The sequence below is a fragment of the Poromitra crassiceps genome, assembly GCF_964638095.1.
Source record: "Poromitra crassiceps genome assembly, chromosome: 15".
Classification (NCBI taxonomy): Eukaryota; Metazoa; Chordata; class Actinopteri; order Beryciformes; family Melamphaidae; genus Poromitra; species Poromitra crassiceps.
Window position 1 is genome coordinate 9,678,082 of NC_139634.1, and position 20,712 is coordinate 9,698,793.

The window sequence follows — 20,712 nt, forward strand, 5'->3', positions numbered from 1 at the left end:
AAACTATCAGAAAACTGCGTTACCTTTATGATCTTTTAATGTTAGTAGACACACGTAACTGTCTTGAGATAATTCCGCCAAGCTCAGTTAAAAATATGGCAATTTAATGTGTTGTGATTATTAGAAAACATACTTTATCGATAGAACTCAACATAGATCTTGCACAAATAGGTATTCTGCAATACTACAGTACAGTCCAGCCCACCATGGTGGTAAAGGACAAAAGCATTAAAACAAGCAAATAACAATATTCTCCGGTCACTGGCAGATACATATACAAATGGTTCAAAGCAAATCTCTCAAAGTCTCAAATCTGTCAGCAGCAATTAGGGCCGGCTAAATGGGCATAAATGGCTAATTAGTGGCCACAATGAGTCAACACAGGTTCAGCACCATGGACACCTCCATTCGTAGCTACTGATGGAAGACACCTGAATGGAGGAGCACACCTGAGTGAAGGAGCACACCTGAGCGGAGTTGGAATCAGCCAGGGAAGTGGACTATGTGGACTAGAGGAAAGGATGCATGCCAACTCTCTGAGCGAGGCCTGACTAAATGGCCCGTGACTGTGTGCTCCAACTGGTATCAACTATAATAAGGATGCAAAGTCTCTATGTGTGAGTGAATGAGTGAGCAGAAGTTGTGTTCGGCCACAGCTATGCCATTTTACGCGTGGTCGCGCTGGATTTTTCAGGTAGTGTAAAGAGCACCCCTGCAGGTGACCTAATGCAGCCAGATTTTTTAAGGTAATTAAGGCCGATTAAAGGCCAAATTTGCGATGGCTGTGCAGATTAATGGCCGAACTTGTGATGCTGCGCAATAGGGTATTCCGCTAGTCAGTATAATGAAAGTGAGGATACCGCCTGCTCATTGCATGTGAATCTGATACTACATAAATTGACTTCAGAGGCTTGCTTTGAGTGACGATCATTATAATTAAAGGAATAGACCCTTCTCATTTTGTGTCGAAAAGGCAGGGTAAACACAGGTGCAAGCAAAATACTAATGAGGGTTTCAAACTTCCATGATTGGAATTTGGAAACCCTCATTAGTGTTTTGCTTGCACCTGTGTTTATTCTGCCTTTTCGACACAAAATGGGCCCTGTGTAAAGGGTCTATACGAAGGATCAGTCAGTGTGACGTCACTTGCCACCCAGAAATGCGAACAGCAGAATTGACAGTTAATAGTATGAGTTGTGTCAAACAAACGTTAATATCTCAAAAACTATACATCGCATCGCTTATATTTTGACATTCTGAGTGAGAGCAGAAGTAGCTCAAGAGTTTGCTGTATAATATATGCATGTCGTGTTAAAGTTGTGTGAACTGTCGCAGTTTTTAAAATGTAAACAGAGTTAACTGGCTAGAGTCAACCACTCACGCCTCGCGCCACTTGTGCTCCATAGGGTTCCATTACCGTTGCCACCCAGTGAAGCGGTTTGTTTACCAAAATGCTGCTCGGCTGATCCCTCGTATATCAGGTATTTTTGTTTGTCAAGTCAAATTGATGGAGGAGTCACTTTTAACAGCCCCACCCACAATGTGATTAGAAAACAAATGACAGAAATGCAGATAAGTATAGACGGTTTTAACTTGACAACATAAACATCCTTAATTGAACCCCAGCTCACTTCCTGTTGCAGTGCTTGCTAATACAGTAGGACAGGACTGTCAGGACTCCTAGAACAGGACTGACAATTCTGTGAAAACCATCTATAAGTGATAAAAATGAATATGAGAATATGGCAGCACCAGGACAGTCCACAGAGAGAAAAGTGACAGACTGCAGGGACAAAGGGAAAGGAACAGCTGGTGATAGGAATGGGGGGAGACTGTAAACAGTATAAATGCTGCTTAAATCTGAACCTAAAATACTGAGACGTCTGATTCTGTGAAATTGGCAGAAAGCTTGCTCCAAATGAAAACGGCTCGGTCCTCCTGTGTTTTCTTTCAAATGCAGGAAATGCCACAAAGCCCTGCATCCTGTCAACAGAGAGTTTACAAGAAATCAGTGAACTTGTTGTTTCCCAAACGACATATCTACCATTTAGAAGATGTGACACCCACTCTGCAAAAAAGAAGCAAGCATTAATTAAATTTGTATTTACATATTTGAAATACTATAATCATTGGTGCTATTAAAATATTAATCACTGAACATGAGATAGCCGAAATGGATAACTAGCATTTTGGAATGAAATCCTTCACCTAAATTAGTGATATATTTTAGTGCAAGACCATGCAATGTTTTGCAAGTTTGAAGTAGGATTTTATAATCCATGTGTTTACAGGGAAGCAGGGAAGATAAGACTGCGGATAATGTGATCAGGTTTTCTGATTTGATATTCTGGCTGTTGAGTTTTGATGTTGGATATTTCTGAGTTTGGAGTTGGTACAGATGGAGAGAAGCACTTTGCAAGAACGAAGGCAAGAAACAAAAACACAAATCAGTTTTTCTCTGTCAGTAAAAAATTGGAAATCCTGGGAAATTTCAAAAGTGACAACATGTTCCAAATAGAAAAAGACTCTGTCCCCCAGTGTGTTCTTTCACTAGGGGAAACTAACAAAATGCTCTTTTGGTATATCGTTGTAATTCCAAAGGTGACTTGTGGATCAAAGACAATGCTGAGATTTTTTTTTAGATCCTTTATAGGCCTAACACAGCATCCAGTGAGAATTTGCTGCTTTCAGGATTAGCTCTTCACTTTTGGAACATCTTTGACATCCAAATTTCCCATCCCACTCGGCACTCCGACAAAAATATTCCCGTCCCGTCCCAATCCCAGGGGACGGTCAGGAGATGATGCGAAGTTGGAATGGTTGTTCAGAGATGAAGTCTTCAGTTTGGCCAGGTTTATTGGGAGGGCTTGGAATCTCAGAATGGAGAAGCTGTTCATCTGAATATATAACTCTGTCTTGTTTATGTTTGAGCGTTTTGTAGCTTGTTTGTTGATTTGTTTGTATTGTTGAATTTGAATGATTTGTGTCTTGTAAGCCCAGACGGGCTGGGCACCTTGAATATGGTGCATGACACAGAAATAAAAATGTATCTATCTATCTATCTATCTATCTATCCCAGGCCAGGGTAAAAAAGAAATCCTGTCCCGTCCCACTCCTGGTAGAATGACTCCCGTCCCATCCCGCTCCCTTTTGCTCCCCCTTTTTTTTTTAAATGTTTCTAGGCAACGCAATGGTTTTGATTTTATGTTCTCCCTATCCTTTTTAGATTTCTTTGTGTTCTACTGCTGTTTTAATTCACACCATTTGGCCATATTTACATATAAACAAAATTTACTCCCAATCCTGCGGGAATCCCACGGGACCGGCGAAAAAATGTCAGCCTCTAATCCAAAGTACAGGAAATGATTTTGGGTGTATGCTATTGGTAAAAATTAATATAATATAATTAAAATAACAATAAAATATTGACTGCAAGTGTTTCAGGGACACACACTGGGTCCCACACCTAGGCTATGGTCCCACACAGGGCCCTAAGCTGGCTTCAGGATTTGGAATGCCTGGCCTATGTTAACTAGGCTATGCATGTTTCCTTAGATAAGATTGACAAAAACTGTTTGGAGGGTAAAATTGGAATCTCAAAACCTGGCATGACAGCTAGTTTCACGAAAGTAATAATTAATCCTTATAAGGGCACACGTTGTATTGCCCGTGCGTGCCACGCCCAGGTCACCTACTAGTTTGTGGCTTGTTGTGGGTTGTGGCTGCCTGCTAAACCCAGGAAATCGCTCACCGCCCCGCCCCCTCCTCCCTCCTATCCTTATCCATTGTTGGATTACAGCCTGCGACATCGAAACAGTCTTGACCGAAACTTTCCGTGGTAGCTGTTGATTGAATAGCCTGACAAACTGTTTGTATTCGGAATATTTTGATTTTTCAAGTTATTTATTCGAAAGACAGAAAATAGTAAGGTCAGCAGTTTAGTCCTCAGTGAGTCAAGGGAGTGGAAAAGAAAGAAAACTTTGGAATTCTCCTGTATCCCATTCCACCATTTTGAACTTTTAAACTGTTTTCGGGTGTATTACTTTCGGTAAGTTTATAACGTCTCTGTCTTAAGTTTTTGTAACATTAAACAAAACACGTTTAACTTTATTGCATGGAAAATGATAATGTTCGCGGTAATTGGACTGACGTTAATGTATAACAATTGTACTGTAAAAGGCACGCGCACGTAGCTATTTGTGTTATAGCTAGCTTTAGCGTTAGCTACCTATGTGTTTGCTATGGAAAACGTAAGCTATGACGTTAGCTCATCCCTAATAGTAAAACTTGAATAATAGTATACCGTAGTTAAATTTGTCGAAACAACAAAGACCCACTAGTTTCAATGCTGATTTCAGCACACATAATTGTCCGTTTTATTTTTGTTTACATTAGTTAGATGGGGAATAGTTAGCTAGCTATACTAACTAATTCTAATTTTAGCTACTGAGCGTTAGCATTGTAGCTGGTCAGGTGTTCGGCCCACAGGTCTGGAATGCAGACATTCCATCTAGGACGTTTCATGGCTTGTTGCTGATGCGTTGACAATTGATTATTAGGCAGTTATTCTGCGATACTGTAACGTTACGCGTTATGAGATGTAACGCTAATACATATTAACCTTTGGCATATAAGTATTGCTAAATTATGAACTTTTCCCGTACGATTAGGATCGTCACATTTCCCATGTAAAAGCCCAGCCCTGCTGACGCAGCTAGGCGAATGGTTTACAGGCGTAACATTAGGGTAATAGGGAAGAGAAACCTTGATGCTTGATGAGTAACGCTATTATTAGAGCAGCAGGGGGAAACCGTGGAAGCGCATAACAAAATAATACAGAAATCAATCAGAATACGTGAACACAACTGGAATGCACTCTAAACATATTGCACTTTGGCCGTATACTAGGTGGCAACGGTTCAAATGTCCTTTCTGTAATATATGCACATTATCTGACTTGACAATATAGGCTACCATCTAGGTACAACAGTGTTCACACAATTCAGCTGACCAACTTCTCACCCGAAGCTGCTCAACCCTCAGGGCTCGCTGGTTATCCCTGCCCCTCAATGCGTGATAGCTAATCAATGGAGCTGCAGTCACTGCCTGAAAAGGAAAATCGAAAATGGACCAAAGTGTTACTGTGCTCTGCTTATGGCAGTCATTCAAAACGTGATGGAGGCAGGCAGCTTTGTCTCTAATAAGGACCTAACTATTTTGACTGTATGGCATTCACAAAGCAACTAGGCTGACACATCTTAACGATAACTCAAGTTGGAAACATTCAATAGTTCTGTTTCTCAATGCATTTTTAAAAGTACACTATTTGGTCTTTGTTAAAGGCTACCCTCTGTAATAGACAGACCCACTCATTTGTTGTGACAGCAAAGATTCTGTGTTGCATCTGAAGCATGTGCTTGACTGAGCCCTAGGCATCTGTTTTATATGTGTCTCATTCAACACTGTGTCCTATTTTATCACACTCAGAAGCTGAGAACATGACGGCCATCAACACTGCCAACATCAACTTCAAGTGGGACCCCAAAAGCCTGGAGATTCGTACTCTGGCAGTGGAGAGGCTGCTGGAGCCCTTGGTCACCCAGGTAATGTATTGTGTACCCATTTGTTTGGAATAGCAATACTTGTCAAATGCTAGCCGACAGGAACACTGTCTTTGATATGTAAGCAGGACAATGCCTTAAATTTTATGCCTTGATATGGCTGAGAATGAGAATTATTACAGGACTACATTTGACTGTTCTGTTTTTGTGTGTGTCTGTGTTCTTGTGACAGAAGTCAGGGATGGCATTTTTCTTTATTAGAAATCTTCAAGACTGTAGAGAAGCTGACTAAGTTAAATCTGTGGTAATAATGAGGAAAACAACACTGGGAACGAAAGAGGATCCATCAAAGAAAGATGCGTCCATCTAAGAAAGGCAGACAGTTTTTGTTGCCTAATGCAGCAGTTAAGATCATAAGGCAAAGTGATACGGAATTAGTATTTCACTTAAATAAGAGATTTTTCCTTACATTTAGAACTCATGTTGTGCTGTCATATACAGTATACTCAGTTGTTTTATGAAAATACATCATTCTTAAATGTCAATGTGAAGTGATGTGAATTCAACCAATAGGATAATCTTGCTGTGTGAATGTCAGTATTGCGTTGAAAGGGAAAGTCTGCTAACATAATGTCAGTGACACTTTTGGGAACAACTTTTGTTAGATTTAATATTGGAAGGATGGAAGTGTTAAAGTGGCAGTAGGGTGCACAAAAGTATAGACAAATTAAATACAGATTTGTGTGCTTTAATTTTCTGTTTAGCAAATTATAAAGTGACACAATGACACAATCTATAGGGTAATACAACATTTTCTTCAAATGTAGTCAACTTAATTTTAGCTCTCAATGTTGCTATCCATGGCTTTCCATGCGCCCACCCCCAGGCATGTACATGTCACAAATTAATGTGGCAGTTCGCCAAATAGCAACATCTGCTACCAGGTCACCTTTTTCATAGTTTGTATAATGTATAGGCTTACCCGTTATGCCCAAAGGCTACTGCTCCTTAATTTGAAATTGAAATAAGTTACAACAATATAAATGTTATCATGAATAACATGGGGGCAGTTTAAATTGCCTGTATTTATTACATGTCTACAGCACTTTCTTTCGTGAGACTTTGCCCACATTGTGCCGTTAACATTTTCAGTTGGTGGTGAAAGCAGATAATTCAGTGATACCTATATTTTTCCGTAGTACAACCATAGTCTCCCAACAACATTTACAGTTCTAAAGCACCTGTGTCTGACATGAGCTACTGTTTTTAAATATTTTATTTCCCCTGCCACAGGTCACCACTCTGGTAAACTCTAGCAACAAAGGCCCCTCTAACAAGAAGAAGGGACGCTCCAAGAAGGCTCATGTTCTGGCTGCCTCGGTGGAGACTGCTACTGCTAACTTCCTGGAGAACGGAGAAAAAATTGCCAAGGAAAGTCAGTTCCTTAAGGATGAGCTGATTGCTGCAGTGGAGGATGTCCGCAAGCAAGGTATATATATATATGGAAGCAGCACTTAGTAGTTTCAGGCCTATACAGACGTCTTGCTTGGATAGGAGGGTTATTAAAAATATAAATCATAGACTGTACATACCATCTACCCCAGTGGAAGATATTTAAATGAGAATATGCTATGAGCCTGATAGATTCCCCCTTCGCTGTTCTTCTTGCTATCGTATTCATTTGAAGCTATACACCATCATTTCCTTGCCTGCTACCATGAGCCAATCTAACTCTCCCTCCCTCCCGAGTGTGTGTCTGCTCTTTGTAGCTCATTGTAAGGTTGCCCATAGGCATTTGGTGTTGTGCATCGCCAACCTCATTGTTTTAGGGTCGTTGTTGGAAGCTATTACCCCTCTGCAGTGAATTTCTTTTTTTTGTTGTGTTTGTCCCATGGCGAAAAATGAGAGGAGGCTACTTAATTGAGAAGTTTAACACTGCTAAAGTTGCTGAGTACCTCGTTTCTCAGCTGTTTTCTCTCTCTCTACGTCTTCTAAAAGTTTTTTTTATTTATACCGAATGAGCCATTCTGAATCCTCTCCTGCATGTAAGTGAGCGCCAACAGCTAGTAGCCCTGCCGATAAACATGCAAAGATTGTACTTCTATCAGCTTGTCTGTATGGGTGCGTTTGTTTTCGGGCGGGGTGGTGGTGTTGAAGATTTGCCGAGCAACCTGTGTAAATTGTTATCTGTTGGGTTGCTAATCCAGACTGGATCACTACCTTATTTGCGAGACGAAATAATTGACACGCATGTTATTGAACAGCTTGTGCATACCATTAACTTTCCACTTTATCTACACGCTTATTTTTTTGGTTTGTTACCAAGGAAGTGACAATGGGGAGCATAGCTCCTGCATGAAGGAACCGGGGAGGCAAACGTGTGCAGATGTCATTGATGATCTTAAATGTATTTAAATGGCCATATCCACCTGCCTGCTGGGACCCAACCCACACACATTCCATTTCAAATTCAATTTCATGCCTCCCACAACTCCCGAGTCAGGAATCCGCCGTCAAATCACCAACCAATGAAATTACCATTTGTCTTGCGATAGCGGGCCTCCTCATCTAACACCCGCACTTGCAAGTCTCATTGATTCCTCACTTCTCCTCGTATCAGGTTGTCTTTTGACACATTTGCAGACCAGTGAGATCAGGGAGCCATGACGTGAGGGTGGCTGACTGTTATCACTTCTTGAAGCACGGTCTTTGTCACTGTCTACTCTTCCCAGACACCCAGCAAGTTAGGTTTCCCGTTCATGCGCTCTTCACGGGTTCCCACGGGTCCCTCAAATCGTTGAAAATTTGTCAATTTGAAAGTGGGCGGGCGGGCGAAATGAAGGCCCTTGGGAGTTTTTGAAAACAGACATAAATAGACATGGGTCATTGAAAGTGCTTGAATTGATATATTTTGTGCAAGAGAATATGTTTAACACATCGCTGTAACACCGCACAGTTGAGAAGTGTTGTAACGCATTCAAGCCTCTCCCTCTTTTTATTTGTTTTCTGTGAAGCCTGCTAGTTCTCATTATAAACATTATCCGTGTTGCAACAGTAATTAACCTTGTTCCCCGTCTCAAACTCTGCCGTATGAGGTCCTTGAATTTGAGGTAAATGGGCCTAGAAAGTCCTTGAAATTGATGTGTAAGACGGTGTGGGAACGAACCCTGCAGGGCTCCTGGTCTGAGTAGCTGGGAGGTGGATAACATGTCAGTAGATGTCCTGCACTGTCCTCAATGCCCAGGAATGTTCCTGTAGTCCTGCTAAGCTGTCAGTGGGCAGGAATTCAGTGACTGTTGTTAGCTAGTGCCTAGGCCTGGCTGTCAGCTATGCCATGCTGCTCAGCGGAGCGTGCCTAGACTGATAATGCGTCCTTTGACTAGGGCTAACCCCTCCCATGGATTCAGAAGGCATTTCCCCCCCAGCTGTGGCTTACCAGCTGTTTAAATGAGAGGGGGGGAATCCTGACATAAATATTGGGGGATGACTGTGTAGTCATCCCAAAAATGCTTATGGAAATGGAAATGGAAACCCTCCCACCTTTATTGTCCTGTTTGTGAGGCTTATTGTGTGATATAATACATTTGAATCATTTCATCTTGTACTTGGTGAGCCGTGGGTGAGCTTCAGAGGGCTGGAAGTTTATTAAAGGAGCACAGATCACTATCTGCCCCCTGAAAATGGCCTTATTGATCTGGCCCACAGGGGGGGATAACAGCCCCAAGGTGTGGACTGCCTCTGAGCTCTGTGTGGTCAATCATTTGCACAAACCTCTTTTGCTCCTAGTTGGGGGCAAACTGGTCAGAATCACTGTGAGATCTCTAGTCTGTCCTATAGATAAAAAGATTGTGCCGTGTGTTTGTGAGCTAGCTAGCTGCTGATGGAATAATTTGCCTCTAGCAGTGTTGTCAAAAGTTGTCAAAACATCTGTCCAGAAATTACATGTTGCTAGATATAGCCTAAGCATTCTTGAAGCCCACTTGTAAAATAATTTCCTTTGACATATATTGATGTCCTTATTACCTTGATCTTCTTGGAAGCACAAGCCAAATACAGAAGTCTTCTAAAAGCTTATTTTATTTATACCGAATGAGCCATTCTGAATCTGAATCAGATTTTTTTTTACATGCGTGCTTGGCAGCAGTGCTGGCAGGCATCTACACCTCCCGTTGTTGGTAGGGCTGGGTCGGTTTGAAAATTTTAAAACCGGTTCGATATTGCCGTCTAAACCGGATCGAACCGGTATACCGATTTTTTTTGTAATTAAAAAAAAAAAAAAATTTTTTTTTTTTTTTTTTTTTTTTTTTTTCAAGCAGGGCTCCCGAGTGTGGCCCATAACTGTCTGTAGTGCAACTTCAGTCCACCTGATAGCGATAATACACCTCTAAGCTGGTATTGTCAACCAGCAATGATACTGAATAAAAAGAAGCAGGACACCTGTGTAACAAACACACCCTGTATTTATTTCTCATAACTATTCAGCTCAACTTTTCTTCTAAACATCAAAATAATAAATGAAATAAGACTTCTGCCTATAGTGCAACTTGAGAAAAAGGCTAATAAAAACACAAGCAGTGCAATCAGAATGGATTGGCTTACAGCTGAGCTGCCTTATAAACTTCAAAACTCACAAATTCATACAATATAGGGCCTAGGCATGGGTCGGTTTGAACATTTTGAAACCGGTTCGATATTCCCCAAAAAAACGTATCAAAGCGGCTGCAGTTGGTGGCGATAATGCACCTCTAAGCTGGTATGCTGCCAACTAGCACGAACACTGAATACAAATAAGCAGAACCTTTTAACTGTAACAATACACTGTTTTTATTTCTCATAACTATTCAGCTTAACTTTTCTTCAAACATCAACATAATAAACAAAATAAGACTTTTGCCTACTAGTGCAACTTGAGAAGAGGCTAATACGAACAATAGTGCAATCAGAATGGACTGGCAAAAAAAATTAAAAAAAAAAATTAAATTTTTTTTTTTTTTTTTTTTTTAGGTTTTTTCGGTTTGCACGTGATCAAACCGGTTTGGGCTCGTATACCGAACCGAACCGGTAAAACCGGAAATCGACCCATGCCTAGTTGTTGGGTAGGATTTTCAGGAAGTCACTGTTGAACTTGGCGTGTGCAACGGGCGTAAGATAGGGCTCCAGAGGTGCTGGTGTCTGTATTTGTGACTGTCAGAGAAAACCTAACTTATTTGTGCTCACAGTCACAGCTAGCAAACATCCAACTACCTCAAAGCTAATAAAAAAATAGAAAAATCCAGACCACCTAATTTATCCTGCGTACTGTGTTCCATCATCTTTTAGTTTTTTTTCTCGCATTGTGTGACATCACAGAGAAGTGGGCAGGACAAATGCATGTCTTGTTCGCTTTGAAGATGGTAAATAGGGACCAAGCTGTCATAAGGCATAGGATTGACATATTTCAGAGTTGAAATTCAGCACTGTTCCCCTTGAAGCAAACTATTGGGGGGGGATTTACTGTCTACTTCATAATGTGAGCCTACAAACCCAATTTGTGTGCCCAGTCAACTGTGTAGGCCTATTCGATCCAGGACAAAACACGGTGCTGGACAACCCAGACAGTGAGTCTCTTTGTCATGGGTTTGACCTCTTTTTGGACGTGCTTTGTGAGCATGTGGGTGTGCTAGCGTAAATGTTCACTGACTGGACGACGTTAGAGGTGTCTGTGTCCCTGTCTGTGTGACACACGCTGACCCCAGACAGACGGGGTAAATGTGTCAGACTGCTGCCCCCTCTGACTCACTTTTCCTGTTCTCTTAACCCATTGATACCTGATGCAGCATTTGTGTGTGTATCCCTTTAAGACCGTGAACCGCGTTAACTAGGGATGGGCATCGAATTTCGAATTTTCGAATAATCGTTGTTATTATCAACGTCAACTTTTATTATTGAAATTCAAAAAAAAAAAAAAAAAAAATTTTTTTGAGTGAAATGTTGCATTGTCTCCCCTGATTCTAAGTATAGTCAAATCGCTTGGTTTGAGCAAGTAAAACAATTTTTATAAGCATTTTAAGCAAGGTTTATGGAAAAATGAATGGCGGATGAAATCCCATGAAGAGGGAGAGGGGGTGACTTTGGCACCCCTTTGGCACTCAGACCTGAGCCTACTAAATATTTAATGAACCACTCATGATTGTCAAAACTGTTTTTTATTTTCGAAAATGTCAATGTCATGTAACATGTTCTTTACTTCAGTGGTGCAATGCTTGTTTGAGCTAAAAATCCACAGCAGAAGCTTTTTATATTAATTAATAAAGCCGTAGACTTAGAATCAGGGGAGACAATGCAACATTTCACTCACACAAAAAAAAAAAAAAATACATTTTTAATTTTTTTTACATTTTTATTTTTATTTTCGAATTTCGAATTAAATTCGAATTTGGCCAGCGAATTTCGAATAGTGTTTTTGCTAGAAATGCCCATCCCTAGCTAGAGCTGTGCATCTTCACTGATCTCACGATTCGATACGATTCGATTATACAAGTCTACGATTCGATTCGATTCGATTATACGATGCATCTCGATGCATCTCGATGCATCTTAAATCGATGCATCACTTTTTCCGCAATACATGATTTATTTTTTCTCACTTTCTTTTTTCTCACTGTGTGGCTACTTTTAAAATAAAAGTGCATTTGAAATTGCATTGTATTATGATCCATAATTAAAATAAACAACTGCATGTACTTACATTCTATTTTATTTGATTATTAAATTTTTTTTTTTTTTTTTTTTTTTTTTTTTTTTATTTAAATAATCGATTTTTGATATTTGTTAATCGATTCAGAATCGTCCTATTAAGCATCGCGATGCATCTCTGAATCGATTATTTTCGGCAGCTCTATCCCTAGCGTTAACGCGGTTCACGGTCTTAAAGGGATACGCACACAAATGAGGGATATACACGCAAATGCTGCATCAGGTATCAATGGGTTAAATGAAGACTTTCTAATGCAATTAACTTGTAGCCTGCAACCAACTGTGGTTGCTCTCAGCCATTTGCTATCAGTTCCTTTAGTACAGAGTAGCCTGCAGTCGGGTGGGGGAGTATGTAGATTAAGAGGACGTCACTTTTTTTCCTTTTCCTTACTGTAGTTCTTCAGGCAGAGTCCTCCTAGGCCTGGCAAATTAGCTGCAGCATGGCTAACTTTGCGTGTTGCTTCTGGCCTGGGAGTGGGCGGGTCACAGGAAATTATTTATAGCATTTGTGGACGGGTGAATGGTTGGAAGATGCTTAATTGGTATATAGACAACACAAGGGAGAAGTGGTTATGAGGCAAAACCCGATTGAATATACATTTGGCAACTGTGATACTAGAGAAAGATGAGCAGAGCTAACTCATTTTGACAGTATTATTATTGCATGTAGTCGTAACACTAGTAAAACAGTGTCCCATACTGTACAATTATAAATCTGATGATTGTCATGCTGGTGTTCTGATAAAAACACTATACTGCTGCATTAGTCGAATCCCATTATAAAACGGCTCTCTCAAATCAAGCAATCTGATTGGTTCACAGCCATTGTATAATTCCAGTAACCGAGTTCAATAACCCATGGCCATGGGTTATTGGTTGCCATGGCAACTCTTACTAAGAGAGTAATAATAAGGCTTACCTCAAATGACAATGTAGGAGAAAAAAAATGGCGGAGACAGCTGTCAGATCCTTGTGAATCGATCTTCGCTTATAACTTTACTAATACTTTGCAGAAAATGATGTTTTGTACAAGAATAGATGCGGGCTAATGTCTTCTTTGCAAAAGAAAGGCTGTTAACCCCGCATTTAACCCCGCATTTAACCCCGTAATGTTAGTTGGTGTCTGGCTTTGCAGAAAGCATTCAGCTTCTCAGCAAGCGCTGAGAATGCAATGCTGCGCTCGCGCTGCCTGTCGGGGGTTTCCAGAAAGCTCTCAGCTACTCAGCAAGCGCCAGGATTGGCCAATGTCAACTTCAGTCTCCAGAACGATCCAATCAAATCACCCGCATGTTCTTGCGGTCCCGCCTTACAGTAGTGTTTCAACTGACTCTATCAGAATGACATGCCAGTCGGAGTCGGACTTATAGTATTATTATTATTATATTATCATACTTGGAAACCGTTTTATAAAAGCAATATAGCACTCGAGCTGCGTGTGTTGTGGAATATATCCCCCTGCTCAGCAGTTATCCCACTCGGCCGATAACAGCTGATCAGGGGGATATATTTGGCACAACACACTGGCTCTCATGCTATATTGCTTAAATATAAGCAGTTGCTTGGTAAAGCTCAGCTAAACAAGAGAACATGTTGTCACCCATGAATGATGCAGTCACCCCCTGGTCCTGGACCAATCAGTAGCAAGTAAACAAACATTCTAGTGCCCCCTCAGGCCAATCAGTGCACTTTACAAAAATGCCAGAAATGATCGAACATTAGATTTGTGAAAACCTAATCAGCGATATGATGGCACAGTCCCGGGCCGGTGCATAGTCTCCCTGTTTCAGCTTGAGGGGCTCCTACATAGTTGCTCTGTGGTGTGAAGTACAGCTGTTGGTGCAGTGTTCAATGTAAAAAAAAATCTAGGGAGTGACCCCAAATAGTCGACGATTCTTTCATATCTCTTTGAATTGGGTGGTTTATGTGGTAGAAATCATTGATTACCTATGTCAGTAAAAGATATTTCTTGCATTTTCTGTAATTTACTCTCTCATTCTGTGGGAAAGAATGTGGCTTCTTGCTGAGAAAAGAGTTTTAGTCTTCCCAGAGAGATAAGCACAAAGGACCGTCTGCCATCTGGATGTTCCCCGATGTATGAATAAATGTTCCTCATGTATCTACTACTGTGTCATTGTAACATGTTTGAGTAAGAACTCCAGTTTTCTATTGTTTTTGTTGACAAACAAAAGTGATCTGACCCCCTGCACGTCCGCAATGTTCCAGTAAAGACATGAGACCGATTGATGCTTTTGCCTTTTCAGCTCCTGTGATTTAGATGAAGTGATTTGGGCCATTGTTGGGACAATTAAATACAACAAGACAGACCACTCTTTTCTCAAGTCTGTTTTTAAAGACAGTCTGCCAACATAGTTTACCTATTCAAAAGAATATAAGGTGATGCGGAAATGGCAAACAACAACAAAATGCTTGGGAACATTAATTTATGCACAGATTTGCTCTTCTCACAATTGATAGATAAGGCCTATTGTGAATTGGTTTGTCATTTATAAAAAGTGGCTCCCCAGAAACAAAGCGTAGGAAACACTGTTCTGGCTGGAAATGTTTTAATGTCCGGCCATTTAGCTGGCAGCTGGCACTTATGGAAAACCCTGCGTAAAACCAAGTCCCAATTAAACAAACAAACAAATCAAACAAGCTCATGCCAATGGATTTTCTGATTGCCAGATAGTCTTATAAAAAAGAATAGTCGAATATTCATTAGGGGTGTCAAAAATAATCGATTATAAGATGCATCTCCATGCGGACGTGCACGATTCTGCATCCATTCACAAATGTCAAAAATCGATTATTATTACCGTATTATTATTATTTTTTTTTTTAAATCAAATAAAATATAATGGAAGTACATGCAGTTGTTTATTTTAATTATGGGTCATAATACAATGCAATTCCAAATGCACTTTTATTTTAAAAGTAGCCACACAGTGAGAAAAAAGAAAGTGAGAAAAAATAAATCATGTATTGCGGAAAAAAGTGATGCATCGATTTAAGATGCATCGATAATCGTACTCGAATCGAATCGTAGCCCTCTGAATCGTAATCGAATCGTGAGGCCAGTGAAGATTCACAGCCCTAATATTCATATTGAACAGCCAAATCCGATTCGACTGACAGAATTGAGTCGGGTACAGCCCAAATTTTTTCCCCAATAGCCCACTTGGCCAGTGGATCAGAGTTTTACTGGGCGATCGATGCCGCGTAGCGGCCAAGCTGCGTATGCGAGCTGCAGGGCGTGCGAGGCCGCAGAGCGGGCGAGCCTAGGAATCGAGCGCGCGAGATGCCTAGTATTGACAAAACAGCAGTAAAGTTACAGCAAGTGTTCCATCTTTTTCTTTTTCTTAGGTGATTCAATGAAGTTGGCTTCTGGAGAGTTTGCTGAAGACCCCTGCTCTTCAGTGAAGAGAGGCAACATGGTCCGTGCTGCCAGGGCCCTCCTCTCAGCTGTTACTCATCTTCTGGTGCTGGCAGACATGTCTGATGTCTACAAACTGCTACTGCAGCTCAAACTGGTGAGATGTTCATCCTCCCCTGTGTGCATTATACATTCCAAGCACGCTTTAATTATGTATCACTTCAGAAAATGCAATCATTAATTACCCTCACAGTAAAGTCATGCTCAAAGTTATTTCTGTTATCTCAAGAGCACATTGTTGCCTTACGTAATTGTCACTATTAAATAGATATGGTGGTGCTGGCTTACCTCAATAAAAAAAAGAAGAATAAATAAATAAAACGAATAACAAACATATTTTTTTTATTGATTCTTTATTTTGAATTACATTACTAGAGTCAACAGGGAATTTACTGTTCATCAGAACTTCAGCATAAATATTGCTTGTGAGCAATGTATTATTGATGCACTCACACAAGCTGAAACATGCACAGTGAGGCCATTATGTGAACAATATAAGAAAGTAAGATCATCCTCTGTTCATAAAATGGCCAGATGTCTATGTATAACTATGCTTTTGTAACAAGCAGCCCTCTACTGAACTGAAGAAACAAGAAGCTAAAGACAGGCAACTGAAAATGATTTGGCTTCTCCCCCATATTTGAGGTTTCAAAATGTCCACAAGTATGCCTCACTAGGCCTGGTGTTATTTAGGGACCACACCCTGCTCTCCAGTCATTTTACAACAGTCCCATGTAGGTCTCACTCAACAAAGTCCTTTTCACTTTGCGGCCATAACTTATCAGAGCTCTGTTTATAGTCGTCTACTTCATTATCTTCACTGACTGCCGTTCCTGTCAGAAAGCAGAACAAGGAGACGGAAGCCATAGGGACATGACCTGGCTAACGTCCACATGAACTTGACTTACCGTACTTGAAATGAGCTCAGAGCCTGGAGTTTGGCTAGGCCCTCCTCAGTAGTTAGCAGCATATATATATATATATATATATATATATATATATATATATATATATATATATCTATCTTTTTTTCTTTTTCTTTTTTTGGCTGAAGTGCTGATCAGTTCAATTACAATGTCGAGCATGACCTGCAACATGTTGTCCGCCCCGCCCATTTCCAGCCTGAGTTAATTGTTATGCAGCTCTCCTGGGTTGACCTGTGTCCTATGGGAATTTTCATGACCAGGGATGAACCAGTGTTGACTGACTTGGTGTGAATTGACAAAAGGAGTGTTGAACATGGGTCAAGTAACCCTGGCTAGACCCTGGTCATTGGTCTGAACGTGGTATTTGTGGTGACTGAACAATCTAAGTATAGGCCTACTTTAGGCTACCACTTATAGGCGCCAAACAAGTTCACATGCAACACTCTCGTCGCAGCTTATCATGAATTACGTGTTTGTTAGTTTCCACTTGCTTTACATATAGTCTGTTTGCAGCACTTATCAGTTCCTTAAAAAACATGAACCAGCTTGATCTGCTTCAGGGCACATGATTTCTGGAGAAATAGTTTTGCACAGTTTGAGACATTATTTTCTTTTGGAGAGAGCCATGGTGACGCCCACTTCAGGGGCAGTGCTACCGTTGGCATTGCACAATACTAAAAACTCCAGCATGTCATTGCACTCAAATGTTGAACTTTGACTCAGCTTAGAGCTGACCTTTCAGAGTGATCAGATCGCAACTTTATGTGACTCGTGAGTGTACAAAGATGGAGGAAGAACTCCTCATGCTACAGTCTTTGTGTTTGCCTGAATTTCCAGAACAGTATCATGTAACATTAGAAATTTGCCATAATCTTGATATAAGTATTTCATGACGACATGTCAGCAATTACCGGTAGTTGGGGCTATCAGGTATGTAAATTAGGCAGATCATTTTTTAGAACAGATGGATGGATGTCTTTTTATACCTTATAATTAGTTGAAATATCAGCTAGTGTTGTTAAACTTATTTATTTATTGCTGGTCTGCAGTAAACAACCCTATAACATATTGTCTACCCATCATCTCTTTCCCATCTATTCGGTTCAGGTGGAGGAAAATCTGGTGAAAGTGCGTAATGCAGGAACAGAGCAGGACCTGGGGATCCAGTATAAGGCCTTGAAACCAGAGGTGGACAAGCTCAACATCATGGCTGCCAAGAGACAGCAGGTAATGTACAGTTAGCCATAAACAGATTGGATAAGAGAAGTGTGGTCTGATTTGATTGGGTGGGGTGTATCAGATTATTGAATTGGGTGGGGTGTATCCGGTACATGAAGGGCTGTTGGATGTCTTGTCACTCATAACCAAAAACAAAACTTTCCAACCCACATACCAAGTTGTAAGTGGAAGTTCGGAACGGAGCGAACAAGAGAGTGGCTCATGCTTCTGCTTGAAGATTAGATGCTATAAGCATGAACAATCTCCTTATTACCAATTGCGATGTAGGGGGTAGGATGGCAAGAAAAGACAATGCAACCTGGATGCTGCATGGTTGACGAAACCCACGAGATGAGAAGTGGCGTCGTCTGGCTTTTCTGCTATCATGTCAGCGCTAGTCAACGGTGAAGTAGATTTCATGATAAATTTTCCAGGTGAAATAACAGTAATGGGATAAGCTTCGCTTCCTTGTACAGATCCAGCAGAAACGCCTAACTCAGAAAACTAATTATTGAAGATAAAAAGCATGGTTGAATGGTGCTTTTGTTTTGAGCTTTATATCAATTTTGTCTTTACCAGATTGCCATGTTAATTAATAATCATGATTCTGAGCTAAGCTACGTTTGTGTGCATCATGTAATGTGTGGATGTTGGATTTTTACCTGGCATAGTGAAGGACAGCAACTACCCCAACAAACTAATTTACTATGACAAATACCCCATGTATGTGTGTGACGTTATTTGCAGATTCCAAAGGCTATTATCAATGCAAGACTAGGTCACAGTCAGTGATTTTAACCCAGTATTTGAATCTTAATTTTTTTTTACCTGTATGCCTTGATAAATAAGATGGCTCAAAATAAAGTGGTTAAATTCAACCCTTTTTACTCATGGTCTTTATTAAAACTAAAAGGTAATTAAAAAATGATCAATAATTTATCGATATTGACTGATATGAAATATTTGATATTGATCAATTGTTTTACTACCGTGAATGCGATATATATCGTCATCTCACACAGCCCTACACCAAAATGAATGCATGACGTAATGGGACTTAAAGAGTGAGATTTCATTTTTTTTCCTGTGTTAAACTGCTTTTTTAAGCCACATATCTATGCCAGCGATCACTATCACATCTCCTCCCTGCTATGAAGAAGTAATTGCAATATAATGTCGAGGCCTGAATAGCAATGCATTAAATTGCAAAGGCATAATGTAATGGCCCGATTATGACTGTGTTGTTACCGCAGGGGACAAAAACAAATCTGGGTCATCCAGAACAAGATCTGTCACACTTGCTATCTCCATAAGGGCATGACAGGCCCATTTTGAATATAAAGTAGGCCCTACTATACTCATACGGTGCCCCACCCCCACTCAAATTGTCCTCACATTTTAACCCTTTCCTTTTGTTGTTCCTTGTCTACTTCCCTTTGACCTCATCCCTCCATCCACCCCCTCCACCCTCCCTCGTACTCCCCTGGTCAATGGGCAGGAGCTGAAGGATGTCCACCACAAGGACCAAATGGCTGCTGCCCGCGGGGTCCTGCAGCGCAACATCCCCATGCTGTACACGGCGTCGCGTGCGTGCCTGCAGCACCCGGACGTGGCGGCCTACAAGGCCAACCGTGACCTCATCTACAAGCAGCTGCAGCACGCAGTCTCTGGCATCTCCAACGCCGCCCAGGCCACTGCCACCGAAGACTCTGTCCTCAACCAGCAACCAGGGGGAGGAGAGCTCGCCTATGCCCTCAACAATTTTGATGTAAGTCCAAAGGGTGGGGCCTAAAAAAAAATTAAGTTTGGTTCCTGTTGCCGACCGACCCTGTCAATTTACGTGCGACCCAATTTATTTTATGAGCATGTTGATTTGACGGTGGCGCTATGGCTGGCTCACACTACAGGATTTTAGTGTGAGCTGTTTGCAGATCCAATCTTAAACCTCCCGATCTGCTCACAGCCTCATCGGGGCCGTCCCGATCATATCAAACATGTTTGATATTTAGGACTGAAAATCTGCGCGAATACATCATTCTGCTGCTGCGCCAGACTCCCGTCATTATCTGTTAATTGACGCGGCTCATTTGATGCGCTGCACTGCAGGCATCAGATAGGCTACCAAATACCAACAGCACAGAACCTTGAGGATTTGGGGGAAAAATGTCACTAATTTATATCACGATGAATGACCAATGAATAAAAAGTTGTTATATCGTAGTTTTGAGCCCCTGCCAGTCAGAGGCTGTAATCTCCTACCTGTCTATCGAGCAGTGTGGGGGGGAAAGGCATTGCTGCTGCGGGAAGGCAATCGTCTATCCAAACTTTTGCGATCTCATGACATGCAGCAGGGGAATATATTTTGGTACCCATGTGTTTGTGTTCTCACTTGTACAGACAATAGACTCGCGTTGTTTACACGCATGCTAACTACCGTGAGATTCATTTGTTTGGCGAGACGGGCATGAAAATGAGAAAAAGAGAGAGAGAGGTGAGGTGGGGGCGGAGCGCTTTGGTCACTGCTGGAACCCCAAAAACGAGTATGGCCGGGCGTCAAGGTGATTATCCTGCCGATAATCTTAATAATATCCTGTAGTGCATGGTGCGCCACATTTACAAATCTTGTAGTGTGTGCATGTTTGAGATTCTAGGGGAGATAAACGATAATGACGGGAGGCTTGCACAGCAGCAGGATGATGTAGGCTATTCACGCAGATTGTCAGTCCTAAATATCAAACATGTTTGATATGAAAGCATTCATATTGACTTAAATATTTTGTTCATATAAAAACGTGTGTAGAGCACAGTGGTAGAGTACATGTAAACTATGTTATGAAAA

At 41.0% G+C, this 20,712-nt stretch overlaps 1 protein-coding gene across 1 annotated transcript in view; it reads left to right on the top strand.

Moving 5' to 3' along the window:
- Positions 1 to 3,799: 3,799 nt before the first annotated feature.
- Positions 3,800 to 20,712, top strand: part of ctnna1 (catenin (cadherin-associated protein), alpha 1) — a 126,625-nt gene continuing 109,712 nt past the window's right edge. Inside the window, exons 1-6 of the mRNA XM_083652215.1 lie at positions 3,800 to 4,048; positions 5,488 to 5,603; positions 6,855 to 7,050; positions 15,660 to 15,826; positions 17,763 to 17,882; positions 19,372 to 19,641. Of these exons, the coding sequence (XP_083508341.1) occupies positions 5,499 to 5,603; positions 6,855 to 7,050; positions 15,660 to 15,826; positions 17,763 to 17,882; positions 19,372 to 19,641 (858 nt within the window). The 5' untranslated portion in view covers positions 3,800 to 4,048; positions 5,488 to 5,498. The remainder of the gene's footprint in view (positions 4,049 to 5,487; positions 5,604 to 6,854; positions 7,051 to 15,659; positions 15,827 to 17,762; positions 17,883 to 19,371; positions 19,642 to 20,712) is intronic.